Here is a 22,200-nt window from a genome sequence, read left to right as displayed (position 1 = left end):
TATCTGGAAATGCTTTTTATGTTAGCGGAGAATCCCCATTTCTGTGCCACAGTTTCATTTCAATGAGTAAAATAGGCCTCTAGAAGAGAATCCCCTAAAGGATTGGCACTGCCAATGAATACAATGTTTTCAAACCAGGGAGAGGAAGAGAAGAAAATTTGCCTGCTATGATTGAGAAGCCATTTGCTTCCTTTGGAGTGACCTTGCTGAGAACTGGGATGTCTCCACTTTGGCATGCCTGAGGAACCTCTCGTTACAACTTCCCTTGCAGGAGCCAAGGGCATTCCCTCTTACGCTGCAGAAATAATCTCTCCCTGGATCTCCCTATAGCTTCACACCTTCTCTCTAGCTTTAATTTTGCCACTGCTGCTGTTGTTGACATTTTATTTTAAACACGCACCAAAAACACATGTAAATTCCTTAGTTATTTATAGCACAGCTTCTAGAGCTTTAAATAGTATTTTCTTGAATAAACTGGTTTAATGTTAGAGAAGCCTTGAGCAACATGTGATCCACCAAGCTGTCTGAAGTTCATCAGCCATACATACTAACCTAGGTGGCCACCAATGCCTGGACATGGTATAAAGAGGCCTTTCAAGGGCCAGATGCAGGTTTGAGGGGAAAAGTGGCCTCTTCTGGATCCACTCATACTTCAGTGGGCTATGTGCTGAGTAATCTTGTGTTCTTAACCTGCTGTCCACCAGCTTCATAGTGTGTGGCATGACAGGTTCTGTGCTCCACAGTTCATGCATTATTCTTACATTTGCAACATTGAACCTGTTATTTGGTTACAGCAATTACAATTATTATTATTATCATTTTGCAAAGGAGGAATGCACTGCAGCAAGAATAATCTCTTGCTTCACAAAGTATGGTCTATGAAACTAGGGCAAAAACATCCAGTGCTTTAAAGGAATGCATAACAAGTAACACAGCAGAGTGTGTTGTGCTAGGAGACCAGGGTGCAAATCCTCGCTTGGCCATGAATACTGCTGGGTTAGACGCAGGCCAGTCACACAGGCCAGTCAGCGGCAGAGCAAGCCGATCAGGCGCCTGGAGCAGCATGCATGCCCTGGGGTGGGGCCAGCCGCCCACGGGGGCGAGGCCAGCTGGGGCAGCATGCTCCATGGGGCCTCCAAGGAGTCTGCATGCCTCCTCCCACTCAGCCACCCTACAGCTGAGGGGGAGGCAGCGGGCGGACCATCTGGGGCAGCTCGGAGCCTGCGGGCACCCAAGCCACCGCGTCACTCCCAGGAGAGATGTGTGGCTCAGGCATGCTGCAGGCCCCACGGTGAGTGCCGCCCGGCATTTTGTCACCCCCCCCAGTGGTGACACGCAGGGTAACCCCCACCGCACCCCCTTCCTCTGCCCCTGGTCACACTGTCTCTCCCTAAAACCTACTTCACAGGACTGTTGAGAGGGTAGAAAGGAACGTACTGTTATCCTAGTTCAGACCACTGATCCTGCTAGCTCAGTATTGACTGGCAGCAGCTCTCCAGGGTTTCAGAATCATAGAACTGTAGAGTTGGAAGGGCCATGGGGGTCATCTAGTGTAACACCCTGCAATGCAGGAATTTTTAACCCAATGTGGGGCTCGAACACACAAGCCTGGGATTAATAGTCTCATGCTGTACCAACTGAGCTAGGAGGAAGTGTTTCCGAGCCCTCCCTGGAGATGTCAGAGATTGAACCTGGGACCTTCTGCATGCAAAGCAGATGTTCTACCACTGAGCTATGGCCTTTTACACATAACCATGGAAACCACCATGAGCTCCTTGGAGGATAAGTATGAGAGAGAGAGAGGCTGCCCACAGGTGATAGTCCTTATCTAGGGACACTGTAGTTCTCTGCCCAGGCTCAACATTTACCCTGAAGGAGCCTGGGTTAGCTAGACAGCTGGAACTTTGTAATAGGTTTCCTCATAATAGTTTATGAGTTAGTACCTCGTAACTGGCTTGCTTTCATTTCTTTTCTCTCCCCCAGCTGCCCCGCCACTCTGCTTTTTTAAGAGTCCAGAGCTGCAATGCAGAGCAAGCCAAGGCACACAGAGGATGGAATCTTGGCTAAGTGGCGTTCCATTGGCCCGTCGAAGGCTTGAGTCAGATGGATCGGGTGAATATGGAGAAGGGGAGAGAGTTCCAGTAGCAGCCAAAAATATGTATCTTTCCTTGCAGGGCACAAGCTGAATTTAACTATCATTGTTAGAAGTCGTTTCCTCCTCATTTGATGCAGCATTTCCCTGGCACTAAGTGCAAATACATTTTTATCTTGTCCGTCTCCCCTCACCCCCGAAGAAAGCCCTATTATCTTTATTTAGCGACACCAAGGCCGACATCCGAAGCACAGTTTACTAGGATGCCAAAGTCCTCTTTAAACAGGGTTGGGGGACATTTTTTAGCCTGAGGGCCACAGTCCAGTGGTGGATAGGAGCCAGGGGCAAATAAATATATAAATAAAGTGGGTGTAGGAACAGATGGGTTGTATCCAAATCAGTTCTATTATAAAAGAGACCCATTGCAATTATGTTGGTCACGTTCACCAATCTCATTAGTTCTACTGAGCAGCACTAACATTGGAGACAACCTGTTCCCCAACAGTCATGGAAGAATTAGAATTGGCTTTTTTCTTTTTCTTTACAAGTTTGTATCTCTATCCAGGCAAGCATCTTCACAGTTCAAGGGTGCAATCCAGCCAGGCATAGATCAGGGCTGGTAAAGGGTGTGCAAAGGATAATCTCAAGGGCCAGATAGAGAGGTTTGGATGGCTGCACTTGACTCCCAGGTCTTAAGGGACTCCCTGTCCCATTCTTAAATTCAACAAATGTTGTTGGAAACTATTCCTTAAAATACATATATTAATGATAATCAGACTGTCAAAAATATGATTTTTATGGTAAAGAGCTCATTCCTTTTGTGAAAAAAAACAACTATGAAGCCTGATGACTTGAAATTTTTTGCCATTACTATCTTCATTGATTTTGTCAGTTGTGTTGTGTTTTCATTCTGCCCTTCCTCCATGGAACTTGGGGAAGGAGCAGTGGCGTAGCGTGGGGGGTGCAGGGGGGGCCGGCCGCACCAGGCGCAACATCTGGGGGGGCGCACTCGCACTCGCAGCTCTCTGCCCCTACCTGGCTCGAGTGCTAAAATCCACGGGTTAGTGGGCGCAAATTACTTTCCTTGCCCTGGGTGCTGACAACCCACGCTACGCCACTGGGAAGGAGGCTGTCATCCTTACAACAATCCTGTGAGGCAACTAAGAGAGTGGATGACTAGGCCACTATTACCCATTGAGCTTGCTCATCATTGGACTGTATACCCCACCTTGTTTGCCAAGAGAACAAACAAACAGCAAAAAAACAAAAAACAAAACTGAATGATAACTATGTTCTGATTTGCATGTTATAGTATGGAATGTGAGAATCAAGCCAGCCCATATCAAAAACTTCTGAGACCCAACAGACACACATACACACACATTCCACATACACTGAAATAATCTAGATTTAGATTGCTTCGGGAGATAAATTAAGAGATAACAAAGCTAAATTCCCTCCCTTGGGAGGCATGGTTTGACCCTCTCCCTGTCTTGTTTTTGATGTCCAGCAAGGATGGGGCATTTCTTCAGTCTAAGGACCACATTTCCTTCTGGAAGTCACATGCCAAGGATGGGCAGGCAGAGGTGAAAATTGGTGGAGTGGCAAATGTAATGGTTACCTTTGTACAGTACGCTAGCTTGCACAGATCCCCTCTCTAATCCCCCATTCAGCAAACAAGAGGCATTAGCAGAGTCCAAGGATACATTCCAGCCAGGCAAACACATTCAGAGTACAGAACAGGGCCAGCAAGAGCTCTGAGGACCAGGCAGAGAGGCCTCATGGGCCACATTCTTCCCCTGGGTCTGAAGTTCCCCACCTCTGCTACAAACAATCAACTTTCCTATCACAATTTTATGACAACTGAAGCTGTTATTTTTGTCCCCTGGCTCTGTGGGTTTGGCTCCCTTTATTTTGACTCAGTACTGTTTCATAGTTTTTATTGTATTTTGATATATGTCGTGCACTACTTTGGATGCCCTTGAGCTGGAAAGCAGGATAAAAATAAACTTTAATAGTAATGATGATAAGATGTGGGGAAAGGAAGGTGCCATGTTTAGAGGCAATGCACCTCTGAATATAAGTTTTCAAAAATGTTGTCTTAGTAGTTGAGTGACAAATAATTGAAGAAGGACCATTGCTTTCATTTCCTGTTGGACCATCCAGCAGGGGCATCTAGTAAACTGTTGCAATATACAGTCATACCTCGGGTTAAATACGCTTCGAGTTGAGCACGTTTGAGTTGCACTCCTCGGCAACCCAGAAGTAACGGAGCGCGTTACTTCCGGGTTTCGCCGCTTGCACATGCGCAGACGCTCAAAATGACGTCATGCGCAGAAGCGGCAAAAAGTGACGCGCGCATGCACAGACGTGCTGTCGCTAGTTACGTTTACCTCTAGATGCGAACGGGGCTCCGGAACGGATCCCATTCGTATCTAGAGGTACCACTGTATAGGACATTGGATAAGATCAGTGACTGGAGGGAATTTGGAAGGCCTGTTTTCTTACCCCAGATCTACCTGGACCAATACTCTGATTCAGGAGAAGAAGGCAGCATAATGTTGATATAAGTTTCCACTAGAACCCCACCACCACCAACCCACACAATGCTTTGCTTATGTATTTATGGAGGGAATGATTCCAGTGGTTATGGGGGTGGGGAAAGATACTCTTGTGGTTTGCAAAGTAATAACCAGTGGGGCCCTGGAGGTCAGTTGGGAGAAGAAAGGCTATTTTGCAATCAAGGCAGCTGCATGATCTTATAAACATAAGAGAAACCATAGCTGAGTGGTAAAACACATGCTTTGCAGGTAGAATATCATAGGTTCGATCAGTGCTTCCGCCCAAGAAAAATAGGTGTCAGTACTTATCATGAAATTGTTACAGTCACACTTCTTAACAACAACAAAACGAGGTGCCAGTACTGTGTACTCTTGAATACCCCTGGTGGGGAAAGCACTGGGTTCGATCCTTGGCAATGTCTGTTTCAAAGGACCAGGTGGTGAGCTGATAGAAAGATGTTCTGCTGAGAACCAGAGAGCTGCTCTGTCCCCCAAAACAGTACTTCTGTCTTGTCAGGATTCTACCTCAATCCATCCTCCAAACGCCTCCAAACACCCACACATGACATTCACTGCCTTCACTGGTTCTGATTTAAAGCTGAGTATCATTTGCATGGGTATGCAAATGATACCCAGGTGGATATAGCTGGGTGTCATTCACATACTGGTGAACACCCAGCCCAAATTCCCTGATGATCTCCCCAAGCACCTTCCTGTAGATGTTGAAAAGCCTGGGGGAGAGGACCATGCCCTGAGACATCCCACAAGTGAACACCCAGGGATCCGAATACCACTTTTTGGACACAGCCCAGGAGGAAGGATTGGAACCACTGTATAACAGTGTCCTCAGCTCCCAACTCCTCTAGACAGTCCAGAAGGATACCATGGTCAATGGTATCAAAAGCAGCTGAGAGATCCAGCAGAATCAGGAAAGAGTTTTCACCTCTGTCTCTAGCCTGCCGGAGATAATCGACCAGTGTGACCAAGGCAGTTTCAGTCCCATGTTGGGTCCGGAATCCTGAGTGGAAGGGATTCAAATGGTCTGCACCATCCAGATGTGTTGGAGTTGTTCAGTGACCAGACGCTCAATCATCTTTTACCCCACCAGTCCCAATGTGCACCAGCCTCCACTGGTCTCAGGTAATATTTTCTCAGCCCTGCTTCCAGCGTACTGTAATGGATCACTGGGTGAGCCTGGACCAGTCACTGCCTCTTAACCTAACCTACCTCACAGAAATCATGTACACCACTGAGCTTTCGGCAGGAAAAAAATGGATAAATGCAATAAATAAATAAAATCCTTTATGTGGAGATGGCGGGGATTCATCCTGGAGTTATTTGTGTGCAAAGCATGAGCTGTGCTACTGAAATGCAACTTAACCCTCCCCCCACAAAGAAATAGTAAAACATCCCATTGGCTTGGATGCACGGCTTAACACTTTAACCAATGACCATCTGCTTTCCTTACTTGATTGGCTGCTGGCTGACCTATCACAACCAATTCTGGGCATCGCTCATCATGATGTGAGACCGACACGTTGGACGCCCACTGGTCGACAAAGCCTTTGGGTGTATAGACTCCACAGTCTATGATGCTGGTCATCTGCTCAAACTCTTCGCACACGCCGTCACCATCATGGAAGTAGCACCTGCTTGGTTCATCTGCAGTAAGAGAGAGAAGGAGGGGAAGGGGAGTCAAGAAGGATGGAAATGCCATTTCTCAATAACCAAGTCCAGTAAGCACTGTGTACTTTGACCTAATGAGCAAATGGGAATGATGCCCTCAGAAAACCAGAGCTTTTGCCCTTTAGAAAAAATTATGTAATTTTTTTTTAAAAATTGCATGGGAATGATGTGCTCTTGCTTCCGTCAAAGTCTGGCTTTCATAGTACCACCTACTACCTCACCCACCCCTTCACACACACTCACTTCTTGTCAAACACTTGAGCTGACAGAGGACAATGAGGGAGCCTGGGAATTGCTAACATATGTATCATAGCTCGTTTGTAAAATGTGCATGTTTTCAGAAATCTACCAACAACTCTCAGTGCATTTACACTTAAAAATAGACCACTGAACTACCGTTGGAATAGTTGCATGAGGTCCCTTACCTCTTGTACAATTCAGAGTTATCAGGTAATTTGAGGATAAGATCACAAAGTTTGTTCCAGTTTCCTTGCAAGGAGTGCCCCTAGAGAGTGGTTCAATTTAGATCGGGGAACCTCAGGCCTGGTGTCCACATGTGGCCCTCAGAACTACACACAGGCCACATCCATTCCTAGCCACATCCTAGCCACACCTTCTCTCCCCAAGTCACAACCCTCACTTTGCACCCTGTGTGTTTCTGAGTGGCTGTGATGTGTCCTTGAGCTCTGGCAATGCCTCTTGCTTGTCTGGACAAAGGATAGAGTGGGGTGGGTGTGTTTGTAGAAGCTGCAGAACCTGCTCATCACTAACACATGACCCTTGACAAATTGCCCAGGAGGGAGTGCAGCCCTCACGATGAAAAATGTCCCACATTCCAATTCAGATGATCCTACCAATCATTAAAGATCATGATTGAGCCATAGTCTCGCTTCTTCCTTCCTCCATATCTCCCCATCCATCCTTCATTCCTTTATTTATTTTCAACTTTTTGTTGTTGTTGTAAAAGGCTTTCTTACAGCTTAAAAAGATGTAATGCTTTCCATATCCTCCTATTGTTAAAAAAAAATCCTTACAAAATCAAATGTTAGTCCTGTTCAGAGTAGACACATTGAAATTCATGGGCATGACTAACTTCCCTATTCTGCTTCCTACGTGGGTGGGTGTCTTGAGGTAGAGAAAGGGACTCAAAGATCTCTGCAGTCCTGCAAATTCCACACACTTTGGTGTCTGCCTCATCCCACCACTCTCTCCAGATCCTGGCTGACTCTTTCCATGGCTCAACAGCCCTTTAAAGGGCTGTTTCAGTTGGAGATGCCAGAGACTGTATCCGGGACACCTTTGCTTGCAAGGCAAGGGCCCAGTTTGTGGCTCAGCTCTGAATGTCGTTTTCTTTGTTATGGCTTACATCTAAACAAAGGTAATTGCTACTACTACTACTACTACTACTACTACTACTACTACCTCTTGTGGTTTACTGTTTTAAATGTGCTATGTTATATATTAAGGGTGGCAGTTCGGCGGCAGAGCATTTGATTTGCATGCAGAAGGTCCCAGGTCCAACCCTTGGCCTCTCTAGACAGGACTGCAGCCAGAAAAATGAGAGTCAGTCAATGCAGACAACTCTGAGCAAGATGGACCAATGAGTTGATGGCGTATAAGGCAGCTTCCCACCACCACCCCTAAAAGAAATCCCAGGATATTTTATATCTGGTGGTTTGCCTACATCTATCCGTGTGCCTATTTCTCGCCCACATACACACACACACACCTGACTAGAACCAGTGTAAAACTGTATAAGTAAACAAAAATAAACATAATAAAAAACAAGCAAACAACCCTCTGCACAGGAATAGAAAAAGAGCAATGAAGCAAATTAACTGCTGGCAGAGCCCAGCTGATTTCAGTGGCCTCCTGCCAGTGCAAGAGAGGCTCCAGGCCCCTGGTGTTGTTCACTATTTTGTTCTTAAATGACACTTGCGAAACACTGAGTTTAGCAAGGACAAGCACTTCCAAAGGAACAGCTCCAGAGACTGGAGGCCTCTGTTTACCAACTCACGGCATATTTGGCATGGGCAGTAGCAGAAGGGAAGGGAGGGGGGGGTGTCCCTTGCAACTGAAGAAAGATCTTTTTGCGCCAGTCAATGAGACACTAATCTGAACTAGAGGGATCAAAAGTCAAAGGGAATGGAGTGACTCTCTATGGCAGGGGTCAGCAGCCTTTTCAGCCATGGGTCGGTCCACCATCCCTCAGACCATGTGGAGGGTCAGACTACCTTTTGAAAAAAAAAAATATGAACAAATTCCTATGCCCCACAAATAACCCACAGATGCATTTTAAATAAAAGCACACATTCTACTCTTGTAAAAACACCAGGCAGGCCCCACAAATAACCCAGAGATGCATTTTAAATAAAAGGACACATTCTACTCATGTAAAAACACGCTGATTCCCGGACCGTCCACAGGCCAGATTGAGAAGGCGATTGGGCCGGATCTGGCCCCCAGGCCTTAGGTTGCCCACCCCTGTTCTATGGGGATAACCCAATGCTGGGGAGGAGGGCAAAGAGTGTCCTCCTGTGTCTTTAAAGGAGCAGAACTTCCACTGCAGGTCGTTCTCTAGCTGTCCCTTACTTACCACCCCTGATTTTCTTCCCCCTTGTAAATCCCTTTCCTTACATACTCAGTGGAAAAGTATCTGCTTTGTATGCAGATGGTCCCAAGATTCCTAGGATGACTCCAGGTAAAGGTAAAGGACCCCTGACAGTTAAGCCCAGTTGCGGGCAACTCTGGAGTTGTGGTGCTCATCTTGCTAGTTCCTCAGAGGGCAGATCTGCCACACCTCCCAGCTGTCTCATTGCTGGCCCGGCCCTGGATATACCAGCAATGGAGACTGAATTCCTTGAACCATGTGGATTTTGGGGTTTCCTGTGCCACGTTGCATGGATGCACAATGAAATTATTCAAAATCCATCCCTTGGAACCACCAGAAGTGGTTGTTCTAAGAGGCCAAACTATATATGATTCTACTCCCCTGATCAGCAAGGTGTTTTTTTTAAAGGTTTGTGTGAGAAAGAGATCTGGAACAGGATCTTGTGTGGAAGGGTAAAAGGCATTCATCCTTTGTCCCCTTCTGCTTGGTCTCAACCTGAATTCCTTGAACCCAACTCCCTGTGATGCAGGAATCCTGCCCACAGCTGTCCCTGGGTGGACTTGAACCACGCACTTGCTGTTTACAGCAGGGCTGGGAATTCCAATTGGTGTCAATGAGACCTTTTATTTCTATGCAAATAACAGGCCAGGGGCAGGGGCAAAAGTCTGGTAGGAAGCAAATACTTTATAAAAACCCATCTATGTCCCCTCACCAAGGTCTTAATCTGGATCAAGCCGCTGCTATTTGTCCTCTAACACACACACACACACACACACACACACACACACACACACACAAAGCCCAAATTCACACAACAGCCAATTACATGAATTAGATCACATCTAAATCAGTTCATTCATAGACTAGATAATGCAGAAGTTATAATTCGCCCAGAAACTCAAGTGAGAAAGTCAAGTGGAAGTACACTGGTACCTCAGTTTATGAACTTGATCCGTTCCGGAAGTCCGTTCTTATACCAAAACCATTCTTAAACCAAGGTGCGCTTTCCCTAATGAGGCCTCCCACCGCCAGTGCCCTTCCACCATTCGGATTCCGTTCGTAGACCGAGGTAAAGTTCTCAAACTGGGACACTATTTCCGGTTTTGCGGAGTTTGTAAACTGAATTGTTCTTAAACTGGACTGTTCTTAAACCGAGGTACCACTGTACTGTATCTGAATCAGTCCAAGCATACCTTCCCTGCAATGTATCAAAGACAAACAGGGACAAGCTTGCAACATGCTGCCTATAGAAGATTAGAAACCAAGGCCACTCAAAATACTGGAATTGCCACTGGCAGACTGCATACCAAAAGGCGGAGATAAGCAAACTTGCTATACTCCATTTCTTCTTTCTTATTTATAAGGGGTGGACATTAGGTTCCATCAGCCATAAGGTGTTTTTTTATTGCAAAATCTGTCTCCCAACTTTTCTACGCTTCAAACGTCTGGTACAATGGCTTATTTCCTAAGTTAGTTGGGTTCCAGGCAAAGTTTCTTCGGTCTTTACTACAGTTTCCAAATTGTGTCCCAAATCCAATCTTATTTGTATCAACTGGGCTACGATACTGCCCTTGTATCCCTGAGGCAAAGGCTTTGGGACATCTCACAAAGCGACCTGCAATCCAGATCCAATGTAATCTGTGGCCCAATTGCAGCTGGAATCCAATACGGGCACAACTTTCAGTTAGCCTCATGTCTTAGGAAACCTATCGGTGTTTATTTACCAAACCTAGATTAAAGGTATTTCCATTGGAAGTTTTAAATGGTAGACTAAGAGGCATCCCCTATCATAAAAGGCTTTGTTTATGTTCTCAGGATGTCAAATGCATGAACCATATCCTACTACTGCATTGTGAGCAGTATGAGCAAGCAAGGGACCAACTGATCAAACCCTTACTAGCAAATTTGCCAGGGAAATCTGAAGCCTCCCATATTAAATACCTTCTGGAGGATAGGTCAAATGATATTACACTGACCGTGGCAAAGTTTCTTTCGGGGGTCGCAAGGAAAAAAAGACTACCATGCTCTAGACATACCAACAATACTCTGCTCTTCAATGATTTCTAAGGCAAGAGAGTGTTTCGTTATATATCAATTGAAATATATATTAGGGGAGGAAAAATATTGCCTTAGCTAGTAAAAGGAAAAATCAATCAATCTCAGAGCTTGCCCCACCCCCACCCCACCCCCCCCCAGTTTCACATATTTCCACATATTCTCCACACTTCTCCACAAGTTTGCATTTTTTATATGTAGAAAAATCGTGCTTATAAAAATTAATCAGCGTTTTAGCGTGAATTTCTACTTACCCCTGTTTGTATGAAATTTCCCCTAAAGTATACATTTATTTCAGGGAATTGCCACTAATTTTAAGCATTTTTAATGTTATTTTCACTATTGAGTGCATTTTTATGTACACTTTCCCATAATATACACAATTTTGTATTCATTATTTGCTTGGAGAACTGCATTGCAGCATTTGGAGATGTACAAATTACAAAGGAAACTTCTGTTTTAGCTTACATATTGATTTGGAAATGGCTAATTAGAGTGTTTTGCATTAAAACGAAAACTAAACCAACTTTCTCCCTGTTCCTAGTGCTAACATGTTATTCCAGATGTTCTTTAACTACACTGTTAATCACTGCTGGCTGTGGCTGATGGGAGTTAGAGCCCAATGGAATCTGGAGGGTACCACAATGGCTACCTCCCAGCTAGCTCATAAGAAGATTAAAAACCAAAGGCCCATCTGGTCCACCATCCTGTCCCCACAGTGGCCAAACAGGTGCCTCTGGGAAGCCTACAAGCAGAACATGAGTGCAATAGTTGTTATCCAGAGGCATTCTGTCTCTAGTACTGGAGACAGGGCTGTCACACTGAAGATGGAACAAGCTAAACCGACTAAACATCAGGCAGAACTTTCTGATGGTAAGAGCTGTTTGACAGAGGAACAGATTCCCACAAGAGGTGGTAGACTCTTCTTTTTTAAGCAGAGGTTGGGTGCCATCTGTCATGGTTGCTTTAGTTGAGATTCCTGCATTGCAGGGGATTGGACTTGATTACCCTTCCAGCTCTATGATTCTATGATAGTATATAGTCATCGAGTAGCTGTGTCTTAGCTGTCCTACCATATGCTTGGTAGTTTTATCTTTAGGGAAAAAAATCCGCTAGTGTTCCTAGAACAGAGATTAACTGAGTTGTAATTTCCTGGATTCCCCACTGTCTCTCTCTCTCTCTCTCTCTCTCTATATATATATGGAGTGTCAAATTTGCCACTTTCCCATTTTCAGGAATGGAAGCTTAAATTGCTGATCTTCTGGAACTTGTCCCTAAGAATTTGAGTTATTTAGGAACCCTTGGGCAGCTGCCATCTGGACCTGGTGACTTGTTCATTTTAATTTGTCAACAAATTATAGAACATCACCTCCTGTTGCCATCTTTTGCCTTTCTCCCTCAGACTTCCTTCCTGAGAAAGTTAGTCAAGGCAAAAAGATCTGCCCTTTATCTTCTACGGTGCAGCAGATGGAAATAATTTATTCGGCATCTCTGAAATTTCCTTTTACTCCTTTAGCACACCTTCAATTCCCTTGTCATTCAAAGGTCCAAACATCTCCCTAGCTGTTTTCCTGTTTCTAATATTTATGAAGTAATTTTATTGCTGATTTAATGTGCTTTTTTTTTTAGCAGTGTACTCCTCAGCTTATTTTTTGCACATCACATGCTGCTTGCATTTCTTTCATCAAAGTCTGTGTTCCTTTCTGTTTTCCATATTTAGGCAGTACTTCCATAAAGGAAGCCTTCTTGCTTCCATAGCTTCCTTGACTGCTCATGAACCACACTGGCATAATCTTGGCCTTAGTGGTTGCTTTCTTGTATACATTCCAGCTGAGCTTTCTGAAGAATTTGGACCCTCTTGACTTTCCCTTCCAAATTCCATTTTTTCTTATCTCTTGTTTTTTGTTAGAAGTTTCCTTTTTTCAAGTCAAGCATGACTGAGTTGGACTTTCTTGGCAACTGTCCACTTGCATACGTTGGCAAGGCATATTCCTGATGTGGTTGCACCCCAATTCCCATAAGCCCTACTCAGTATGGCCAGTGGTCAGGTATGATGGAAGTTGTAGCCCAACATCTTCTGGAGGGCACCATGTCAGCTGCCCCTGGGCTAACCAGATGCCCACCCATATATGAAGACAGTTCCCCCTTTGCACTGAAATGCACTGAAAAATAATCCCAAGTTTCATATCATGCTCAGTGGCTTCCCCATGTGATGATAAAAAATAGTAGGCCTCTGATAAAATCATATGCTTGGGATAAAGAAAGGACATGGGCCTGATCCAATGGGATGAGTTAATTCATACTTGCATGGAGAAGAAATCTTTCGAATAGCTCTAGTGCGAGCCAGTATGTGATCTGTATGGAGGCTAATTTGTTCCTGATTATGTTTAAGACCCCAATAAATCTGTCTGCTCTGAGTCTGAAAGGCCCAAGGGATGAGAGGAACAGAGAGACAGAGATGTCTGAATTAAAACAGAGATTGCACAGTTGATTTTTAAAAAAGCTCACTGAACGCAGCCCAGACAGCAAGCATGCCCCTTCTCAGATTCCAGCTCTGTTGTACCGAGTCGGCATGCCCTGCCCTCCATTACCTTTTTGGCCAGCCCCAATGACACTGGTAATGAGAGCCAGGAAAAGATTAGGTGTTCCATTGGTTTCATGGAAGAATCATGGAGAAATGTGGTTTAACTACCGCATTCATCTTATTCTTCTTTTTAAGGGAAGATATGTTCTTAACATTGGCAGGATACTACAAAAAAAAATCAAGCTGCCCTTCTAAGGAGAGCAGGAGGACCATCATCAAATGTTTTAGTGCCCAAGATAGAATGTCCAAAGTACATCTCTTATAATGTGAAAATGCACATTAAATGAAATTCAATAGATACAAATGTGAATATCTACAGAGAGGTACAGATAATTTGGCGTGAAAAATGAAAGGGATATTGGGGTTGACATCCATCACAAGCTGGTCATCATCCAACAGCTGCAAAAAGGGCAAGTGTGGTTTCAGAGTACATTGAGAGAACCATACTTCCAGGACAGAAGAAGCAAGAGTCCCACTATTATTCCACTCTGGAGTCTATTTCTGGGCACCACAATTTAAGAAACATGTTGACAATGTGTGCAGAAGAGGACAATAAAGATGGCCAGGAATATGGAAAACAAGTACTATGAGCAAAGAACAAAGTATATGCTCATGAACCATATTCCACTGTATCCAGCCCTAGGGAACTGGGTACCAGATCCATCTTAGCAGTTTGCGGCACAAATGCATTTACAAAAGATGCCTGTCAATTTTAGAAGTTTTGAGAGGTCAACGTGGACTGAAAACCACTGAAGAAGACCATTGCTAGATCAGACCAAAGATTCATTTTGTCTATTATCCCTTTTGCTACAGTGGCCAATGCAGTGCCGCCAGGAAGCCCACAAGCAAGGTACAGCATCAGGGTGGGGAACTTCAGGTCAGGGCATGAAAGCAGCCCTCCAAGCATCCCTATCTAGCCCTCAGAACTCTTCCCTTGCCACACCCTTCACAGGGCATGCCTCCTGCCCCAAGCACATTTGCCTGGCTGCAACATGTTCTTGATCTCTAATAATGTCTCTTGTTGGCTGCACGGAAGATAGAGAGACATGTGTGAATGTGTGCATTTGGAATTCTGATAACATGCCATGGGCACCAGTCACAAAATGGCTACAGTAAGTGGGTGGCATATCCCAGAATGCTGTGGGGGTGTGGCATTGTAGTCTCAATGTAGGAGATGCTAAGGCACTGGCAACAGTGAAAGCAGACTGTAGATTTGGGGGGAATATTTAATGAGAACTTTTTAGGGTGCCATAAGAGGTAGGGACACAGGTGGCACTGTGGTCTAAACCACTGAACCTAGGACTAGCCAATCAGAAGGTTGGTGCTTTGAATCCCCATGATGGGGTGAGCTCCCGTTGCTCGGTCCCAGCTCCTGCCGACCTAGCAGTTCAAAAGCACATCAAAGTGCAAGTAGATAAATAGGTACCGCTCCGGCGGGAAGGTAAACGGTGTTTCCGTGCACTGCTCTGGTTCGCCAGAAGTGGCTTAGTCATGCTGGCCACATGACCTGGAAGCTGTACGCCAGCTCCCTCGGCCTATAGAGTGAGATGAGCGCACAACTCCAGAGTCGTTCGCGACAGGACCTTATGGTCAGGGGTACCTTTACCCTTAAGAGGTACTGGCAGGCACACTGGTGCCATGTGAAGAAGCTGACTTACTATACAAAGCCACCACTGGGGTGTGGTCCCTGGAAGTTTGTCCTGATCAGAATGTGCCTCTCAGGCTGAAAAAGGCTCCCCACCACTGTATGACAGTAGCACCCATTCTTTGTTGTCAGCAACTGGTACACAGCCTATTAGGCTGTTACTCAGCTTGCCCTGGCAAAAATAATAGTCAGGCATAACTATGGAAGACAGGAGCTTGCTGAACAGTTCACGGTGAGAAGGGGGGGAATACATATTAAAAATGCAATCTTGGAGTTGTGATGTTTGGTGGAATAAACACAGCATATGAATTCCCAAGGATCTAACTTGTATCAGGAGAGAGAAATGTCTTCACTGGTAAGAAGGCTTGGCCTTTAAGAGTACTGAGACAGATGTTAGACTAAAAGAAGCCTGCTTTATATCCTCATTATAAATTGGGCGGGGCATACTTGTAATTGGCTTATGAGGTTTTTTTTTTTAAAAAATGTTTCTTATAATAAACCAAAACTTGGCTATATTAAACACTGATAAGTCTTTGGCCTCATTCTCAGAAATAGCAGATGTGATGTTGAACTGTTTTTTCTTTAGTTATCCTTCAAATAACAGTTTCCTACACCTGTTCTCCTGCCCCCACACTCAGTCTTTGGCCTGGGTTTAATCTAAAGTCTTCTTTGGCACTTACCAGAGATTCCATTCCTAGCCAAATGACCCAGATGATCATTGTTGAAGAGAAGGAAGGTATATAATTGACACAGATCTGTGACTGTAACTTTGGCACGCATGGGTATATCTGATAATTTATTTTCTTTATTTATTGCATTTATCTACCCTCTTTTCTCCAAGGAGCTCAAGGTGGCATGTATAGCTCTCCTCCTCCTCATTTTATCACCACAACTACCCTGTCAGGTAGTCTAGTGAGTGATTGGCCCAAGGTTAAGTGGGGATTTGAACCCTGGTCTCCCTAGTCTTAGTCCAACAGTGTAACCACTACACCACAGTATTCTTTTTTCCAGTTTGGCACATTATTTTTTTATTTTATTTATATATAAATATATATTTAAATTTCTATTTATAAACAGGACATACACATAAAGTGCATTTTAGTTGGATGTGTTTTAACACATCCAAAATGCAGACATTTTAGAAAAATGTCTTCTAAATAAAATAAACTCTAACTTCCCCAATAGGCAGCTTTTAAACAACTCTAGCAACAGAAAGTCCCCCCGCCGCCACCACCACTAGCAAACAGTTTGCACAAGTACGGCAGGTTCTTCTGAATGTTTAGTTCTCTTGAGGCTGTTATGAGGACAAAATGGGGTGGAGGAAACCTCATGCTATCACCTTGACCTCCTTGGAGAAAAAGTGGGGTAGAAATCTAATAAATAAAAATAATAATAGTCAATCTCGCTCAGACATATGGACAGCTTAGATTAATCTATCTACTTAAATCAGGACTGATGGAATACATCTACTGCTGATGTCAACTAACAATGTCTCTTTCCTTCATTCTCCACTATATTTGCAAGAGCCATTATTATTATTATTTTGTCATTATTTATTAACCACAACAATAATGATTTTGTCTGTGAAGGACAGCCTTTTATCAGATTGCACATAAAGAACCAAACAAAAACTCAAAGCAATCTACCCCATTTGGCAACCAGGGCAAAATCCCCCACGTAGGGCTCAAATTGCACAAAACCGACTGGGCAGAGAAGGGTGGACACACAGCCCTGCATCCTGCTTTCAGTTTGGAATGAAGCTGCTGGCATCAGAATCACCTCCTTTTCTACAATAGCTATTCTTTAAAGAAAAGGGAAAAAAGGCCAGGCAAAATGAGAGAAGGGAGAGTGGGGAGAAGGGTATTTTTAAGCAAGCCTGTTTACTTAGGGACCATGCCAATGTCAACAGGCCTTGTACCGTATAATGACATGTCCAACTTTTGTTTTTTAAAAAACAATGAACAAAAATGCACACGTGTTGTTTCTGAGTAACAGATTCTTGGACTAAGCTGGCCTTTGCAGTTTAGTCCCTCTGCCAACTGCAAAAAAAAAAAAAAGGATATTCAGTCTTGGGTCTCCCACTGCTTTGCCTCATGGACATAGAGAAGGTGCCCCCACACTCTCCCTCTCTCATGTAATATTAGAACTCAGGGGCATCCAATGAAGCTGGGTGCTGGAAGGTTCAGAACCAGCAAAACAAAGCACTTCTTCACACAGTGTGTAAAGGGACCCCTGACCATTAGGTCCAGTCGTGGCCGACTCTGAGGTTGTGGTGCTCATCTCTCTTTATTGGCCGAGGGAGCCGGTGTACAGCTTCCGGGTCATGTGGCCAGCATGACTAAGCCACTTCTGGCGAACCAGAGCAGCACACGGAAATGCCGTTTACCTTCCCGCCGGAGCAGTACCTATTTATCTACTTGCACTTTTTGGGGTGGTTTCGAACTGCTAGGTTGGCAGGAGCTGGGACCGAGCAACGGGAGCTCACCCCGTTGCGGGGATTCGAACCACTGACCTTCTGATCGGCAAGTCCTAGGCTCTGTGGTTTAACCCACAGCACCACCCGTGTCCCTTCACACAGTGTGTAGTTATAACCATTGCATTGGTTCCCAGAAGAGATAGCAATGGCCACCAGCTTGAACAGCTTTCAAAGAGGATTAGACCAACCCATGTAGGATGAGGCTATCAGGGGCTACTAGCCACAATGTCTGTGATCTTCCTCCACTGTCGGAAGCAGCATACCTCTGAATGACAGTTGCTGGGAATCACACAAGTGGGAGAGGTGCAGCTGTTGCACTCAGATCCCCATAGGCATCTACATGGCACTAAGAGAACAGGCTGTGCAAGAGTGGAGGGGGTTGATGCTCACAAATGGCTCCTTTGTATGAGAAACTGGGGTGTTGCAGGTACATCTAAAATGATGGAGAAAAAGGTAAAGGGACCCCTGACCGTTAGGTCCAGTCGTGACCAACTCTGGGGTTGCGGCGCTCATCTCGCTTTATTGGCCGAGGGAGCCGGCGTACAGCTTCCAGGTCATGTGGCTGGCATGACTAAGCCACTTCTTAATTATCACATGCGCTGGGTAATTTAATAAACATCCATTATGAGTTGTTTGTGGGAATATCAGCTAACATTGTGTAAAGCAAAAGGCCACCTCGACACTTCACAGTGCTATTACTCATCACTTTGCTTATCGCAAAAAAAGTTATTTATTTATCTGAGGGTTGGGGGTCGGGAAGGCGCTATTGTTCAAGAAGTCCAAATCAAGTTTAATAGCACAACCTAAATTTGCTAGTATGCGACTTAATCCCACTAGAAAATAGAGACAGTCTGGAAAGATCCCTACACACAAACCACTACCTTTCAATTGTTTTGACAAAGGAAGCAGTTGTTCAGAAAAGCCCTGCTTACTATTCTGAGGAGGAGGAGGAATTCACAATAAGTGATGTGCAGGGATAGAGAGTTGGCTTTTGGACACTGGTTTCTCTGCAGGGCGTAAGGAATGGGGAAGACGAAGAGAAGCATGGTCATAATGAATATGGATGGTCATCCATCAATTTATTTTAAGCACATTACCTCCATGACAAAGGGAGGAGTGTGCAGGGAGGGGGAGCAAAAGGAAGGGGGGGAGATGTATAAAATTAGGTTTGTGTCACTCACTTAACATTTTAGCTTCCCCAGAGGATCCTCTCCTAAACAGAGCTTGCAAGCTCATGAATATTAATCATTTCCCTGAATGCACTGCTGTCTACCAAAACAATGAGATTAGCAGGGGCAGAAGGAGCTCTGATTTATTAAAGAGAAGAGAACTGGTGGGATGGTTTGAACTCACAGAAGTAAGGGTGGGGGAGGCAGTGAGGTCCCACTCAGAGAAAAGCTTTTTGGAAGAAGCATCTTCAAAGGGGCACCAGCAGAGGTGTTAAGAAAGAGACAATCCACACACTTTTAATGTGGTTCACCTTCCCTCCGCAAGTACCACGACGACGAGGGCCACAATGGGATCCAGCATGATGCAGTATACAGGATGTCTCCTGCTCAAGATGGGGAGGCCTGAGTTAAAGTCTTCATTTGGACTCAGACTTCACAAATGAGCAGGCCAGCTGCTTCACACACAGAAGGTTCCAGGTACAAATTCTGGTATCTCTATGCAGTGCTGCAAATGTCCCCATACTGAAATCCTGGAGTACTAGCACTGGGAATCACAATTTATGCTCGGGTCCTGCTTGTGGGTTTCTCAATAGGCACCTTGCTTGGCCACTGGGAGAAAAGGACAATGGACTTAGATGGGCCTGATCCAGCAAGGCTTTTATGTTCCTAACATGTTTGAGATTTTGGCTCCATTCTGAACCTCTCTTCATTGTCCAGCCGTCTGCGGAAGTGTGGTCAGTGGGGACAAGGGAAAGGGCCTAGATTATAACATGCTAGCTACTAGGCTACTGCCCAAGAGAAGTTTGTCAGACCTTTCTTCTTCAACTGCTTTAAAATAGGCTCTTTAAAACTATTGGGTTTGATTCAGACTTACAGTGCCATCCAAGGTAACTACTCCACGGTAAGTTCACTTAAGGCAACCACATCTGTCCTACCAACTTAAGTCCCATCAATATAAGACATGTGGCTCTTGCATGGTTTCCCACAATGGAAAGAGTCCCTCAAGCTGAAAAAGATTCCCCACCCTTACTATTATGGAAGAAAACTACATGTTTGAGGAGGTTCCTAACCCTCTAACCATTGCAGTACACTACCCCTTTGACAGTGGTCTATTACTAGTGAGAAGGAAGCACGTGTTTATCTGTGGTAGGAAGATACCCCACACATTCCAAACTGTGTGGGGGGGGGGAGGGAAGAGCCATGGGCTTGGCTGGGATCCCATGAGTCATCTAGTCCAGCCCCTGCAATACAGGAACCACAGCTAAAGAATCCCTGGCAGACGACCACCCAACCTCAGTTTGAATACCTCCAGTGAGTGAGAGGGAGTCCACTCTACTATCAGACAGTTCTCATCATGAGAAAGTTATTCTGAAGATTTAGTTGGAATATCTGTTCTTGCAATTTGTAGGTATGAGATATTTGTGGAGGGGTGGTGGTGGTGAAGCAATAAAACTGGTACAGCCATACCTTGGATCTCAAATACCTTGGCTCCAAAACGATCGAAACCCAGAAGTGAGTGTAAAGATTTTAGAATAGTTTTCAGAAGCCAAATGTCCGGCGCGCCTTCCAATTGGCTGCAGGAGCTTCATGCAGCCAATCAGAAGCCGTGCTTTGGTTTCCGAAAGTTTTGGAAGTCAAATGGACTTCCGGAAAGGATTCCGTCCATCTTCCAAGGTACAACTGTACTGCTGCCCCACCTCACAGTACTCTCTCTTCACAGCAAACTTCTGCTCTGCTATCAGATCCTACGAGGAGAGCTGAATCCCACATGGTTCAGCAGGGCATCTCAGGCAGTGTGTGAAAGCAGCATGCAGCCAGATGCCAAAACCAAATTATTTCATTTACTCCATCCTAGCCACCTTCGCATTTGCTAGAGCATCAGAGAGAAATAAAACAATCTTATTATCCCTTATCTGGGCTTTATGTTTGTGTTGCCGTTGTTTTCCAAAGAGGCCAGGACAGCCTGACAGAAGAGACCACACAGATCCTCCCCCTCTCTCCCTCCTTTCTTTCTTTCCCCCTTCTTCCTCCAACACCCCTCTCCTTACCTCCCATGGCCTAAGCAGATTGGTCCAGGCCTTATCTGATTAAGAGGAGGCTGGGGTGGGCTGGGGAGGAAGCCAGGAAAAAACAAAAGAGGCAGTTAATTGAGTTACAGGCAAATGAGTGGAAGCCTCAAGAGCAGACTGTGGTGGAGATAAAAGTATGGACATGTCTGGGCAACGAAAGAGCATCACACAGCTCTCTCTCTCCTCTCTCTCTCTCTCACACACACACAGAGTATGGGTTGTATTCTGTGTTAGACCTACTCAGAACAGACCCATCGAAAACAATTCACATGGGTGACTAAGATAACTTAATTTCAATGGACAAAACCTGGTTGAATACAGCCTGATGGGTTGCCTCCAATATTAGTCTTACTCAGAGCAGACGCATTGGCAACAATGGACATGACTGACAAATCTCTTAATTTCAATGGGTTTATTTTTGGCAAAACTTTACTGAATACAATGGGTGGTAGCCAATGCTAGCCCTACTCAGTGTAGACTCATTGAAGTTAACAGTTATGATTAACTTAGGTTCATTGATTTTAGTGGGTCCACTCTGAGTGGGTCTTAGCTGAATACAGCCCAACATGATAGGTTGGAACCAATATCAGTCTGAGTAGGACCCACTGGCATTAATGGCCATAACGAACTTTGGTCTATTCATTTCAATGGTTCTTAACTGAGTATAACTTAGAGTAGTTCCACACTGTTGTGATTTCCAGTGGGATTCACTCACATAACAAAAGTCCAGCTGCAGAATTAAAGTCGATTTGAAGCTCTGGAATATCAGGGGGGTTTTTTGCTTGTTGTTTGTGATAAAAGATTGGAAAATACACTGGGAAAGAGCAGGATGACATTTGCTCGAAGCAGCATTGTCTAACCTCTCTGCCAGCGAATCCGGATAAAAGCTCAACAAACAGATGATGTCACTGGATTGTCGAACCTCCCTGTAAACAAACTGTGGCGAATGCTCTGTGAACAGGTCGGGTGGAAGGGATCTTTGCTGCACGTGAGCCAATTCTAAAAGAAAGAAGGTGGTGAAGATCGCAAAGGAGGAACACTTCATGCCGCATTGGTCCAGGAGGGAAACAATGGGTTATTTCCAGCTGCTAATGCAACCCGCCCGCCCCCTTCCCCTGTACTCTTCCAAGCAAGTGTACTCTTCCAAGCAAGGGGGATTCTAGCTGGCTAATTAGCTTAGGGAAACCCACACACAGGTACGTTCTTCAACCATCTCACCTTATCCGTAACACTGAAGCCAGGGATTTAGATA

At 44.9% G+C, this 22,200-nt stretch overlaps 1 protein-coding gene across 1 annotated transcript in view; it reads right to left on the bottom strand.

Moving 5' to 3' along the window:
• PAPPA (pappalysin 1) overlaps positions 1 to 22,200 on the bottom strand; it is a 236,225-nt gene that overhangs the window by 102,235 nt on the left and 111,790 nt on the right. Inside the window, exon 10 of the mRNA XM_083597139.1 lies at positions 6,122 to 6,315. Coding sequence (XP_083453265.1) covers positions 6,122 to 6,315 — 194 coding nt within the window. The remainder of the gene's footprint in view (positions 1 to 6,121; positions 6,316 to 22,200) is intronic.

This window comes from Podarcis filfolensis, assembly GCF_964270895.1.
Source record: "Podarcis filfolensis genome assembly, chromosome: Z".
Classification (NCBI taxonomy): domain Eukaryota; kingdom Metazoa; phylum Chordata; class Lepidosauria; order Squamata; family Lacertidae; genus Podarcis; species Podarcis filfolensis.
The sequence above is the reverse complement of the archived record's forward strand: the minus strand, read 5'-3'. Positions and strand labels throughout refer to the sequence as shown.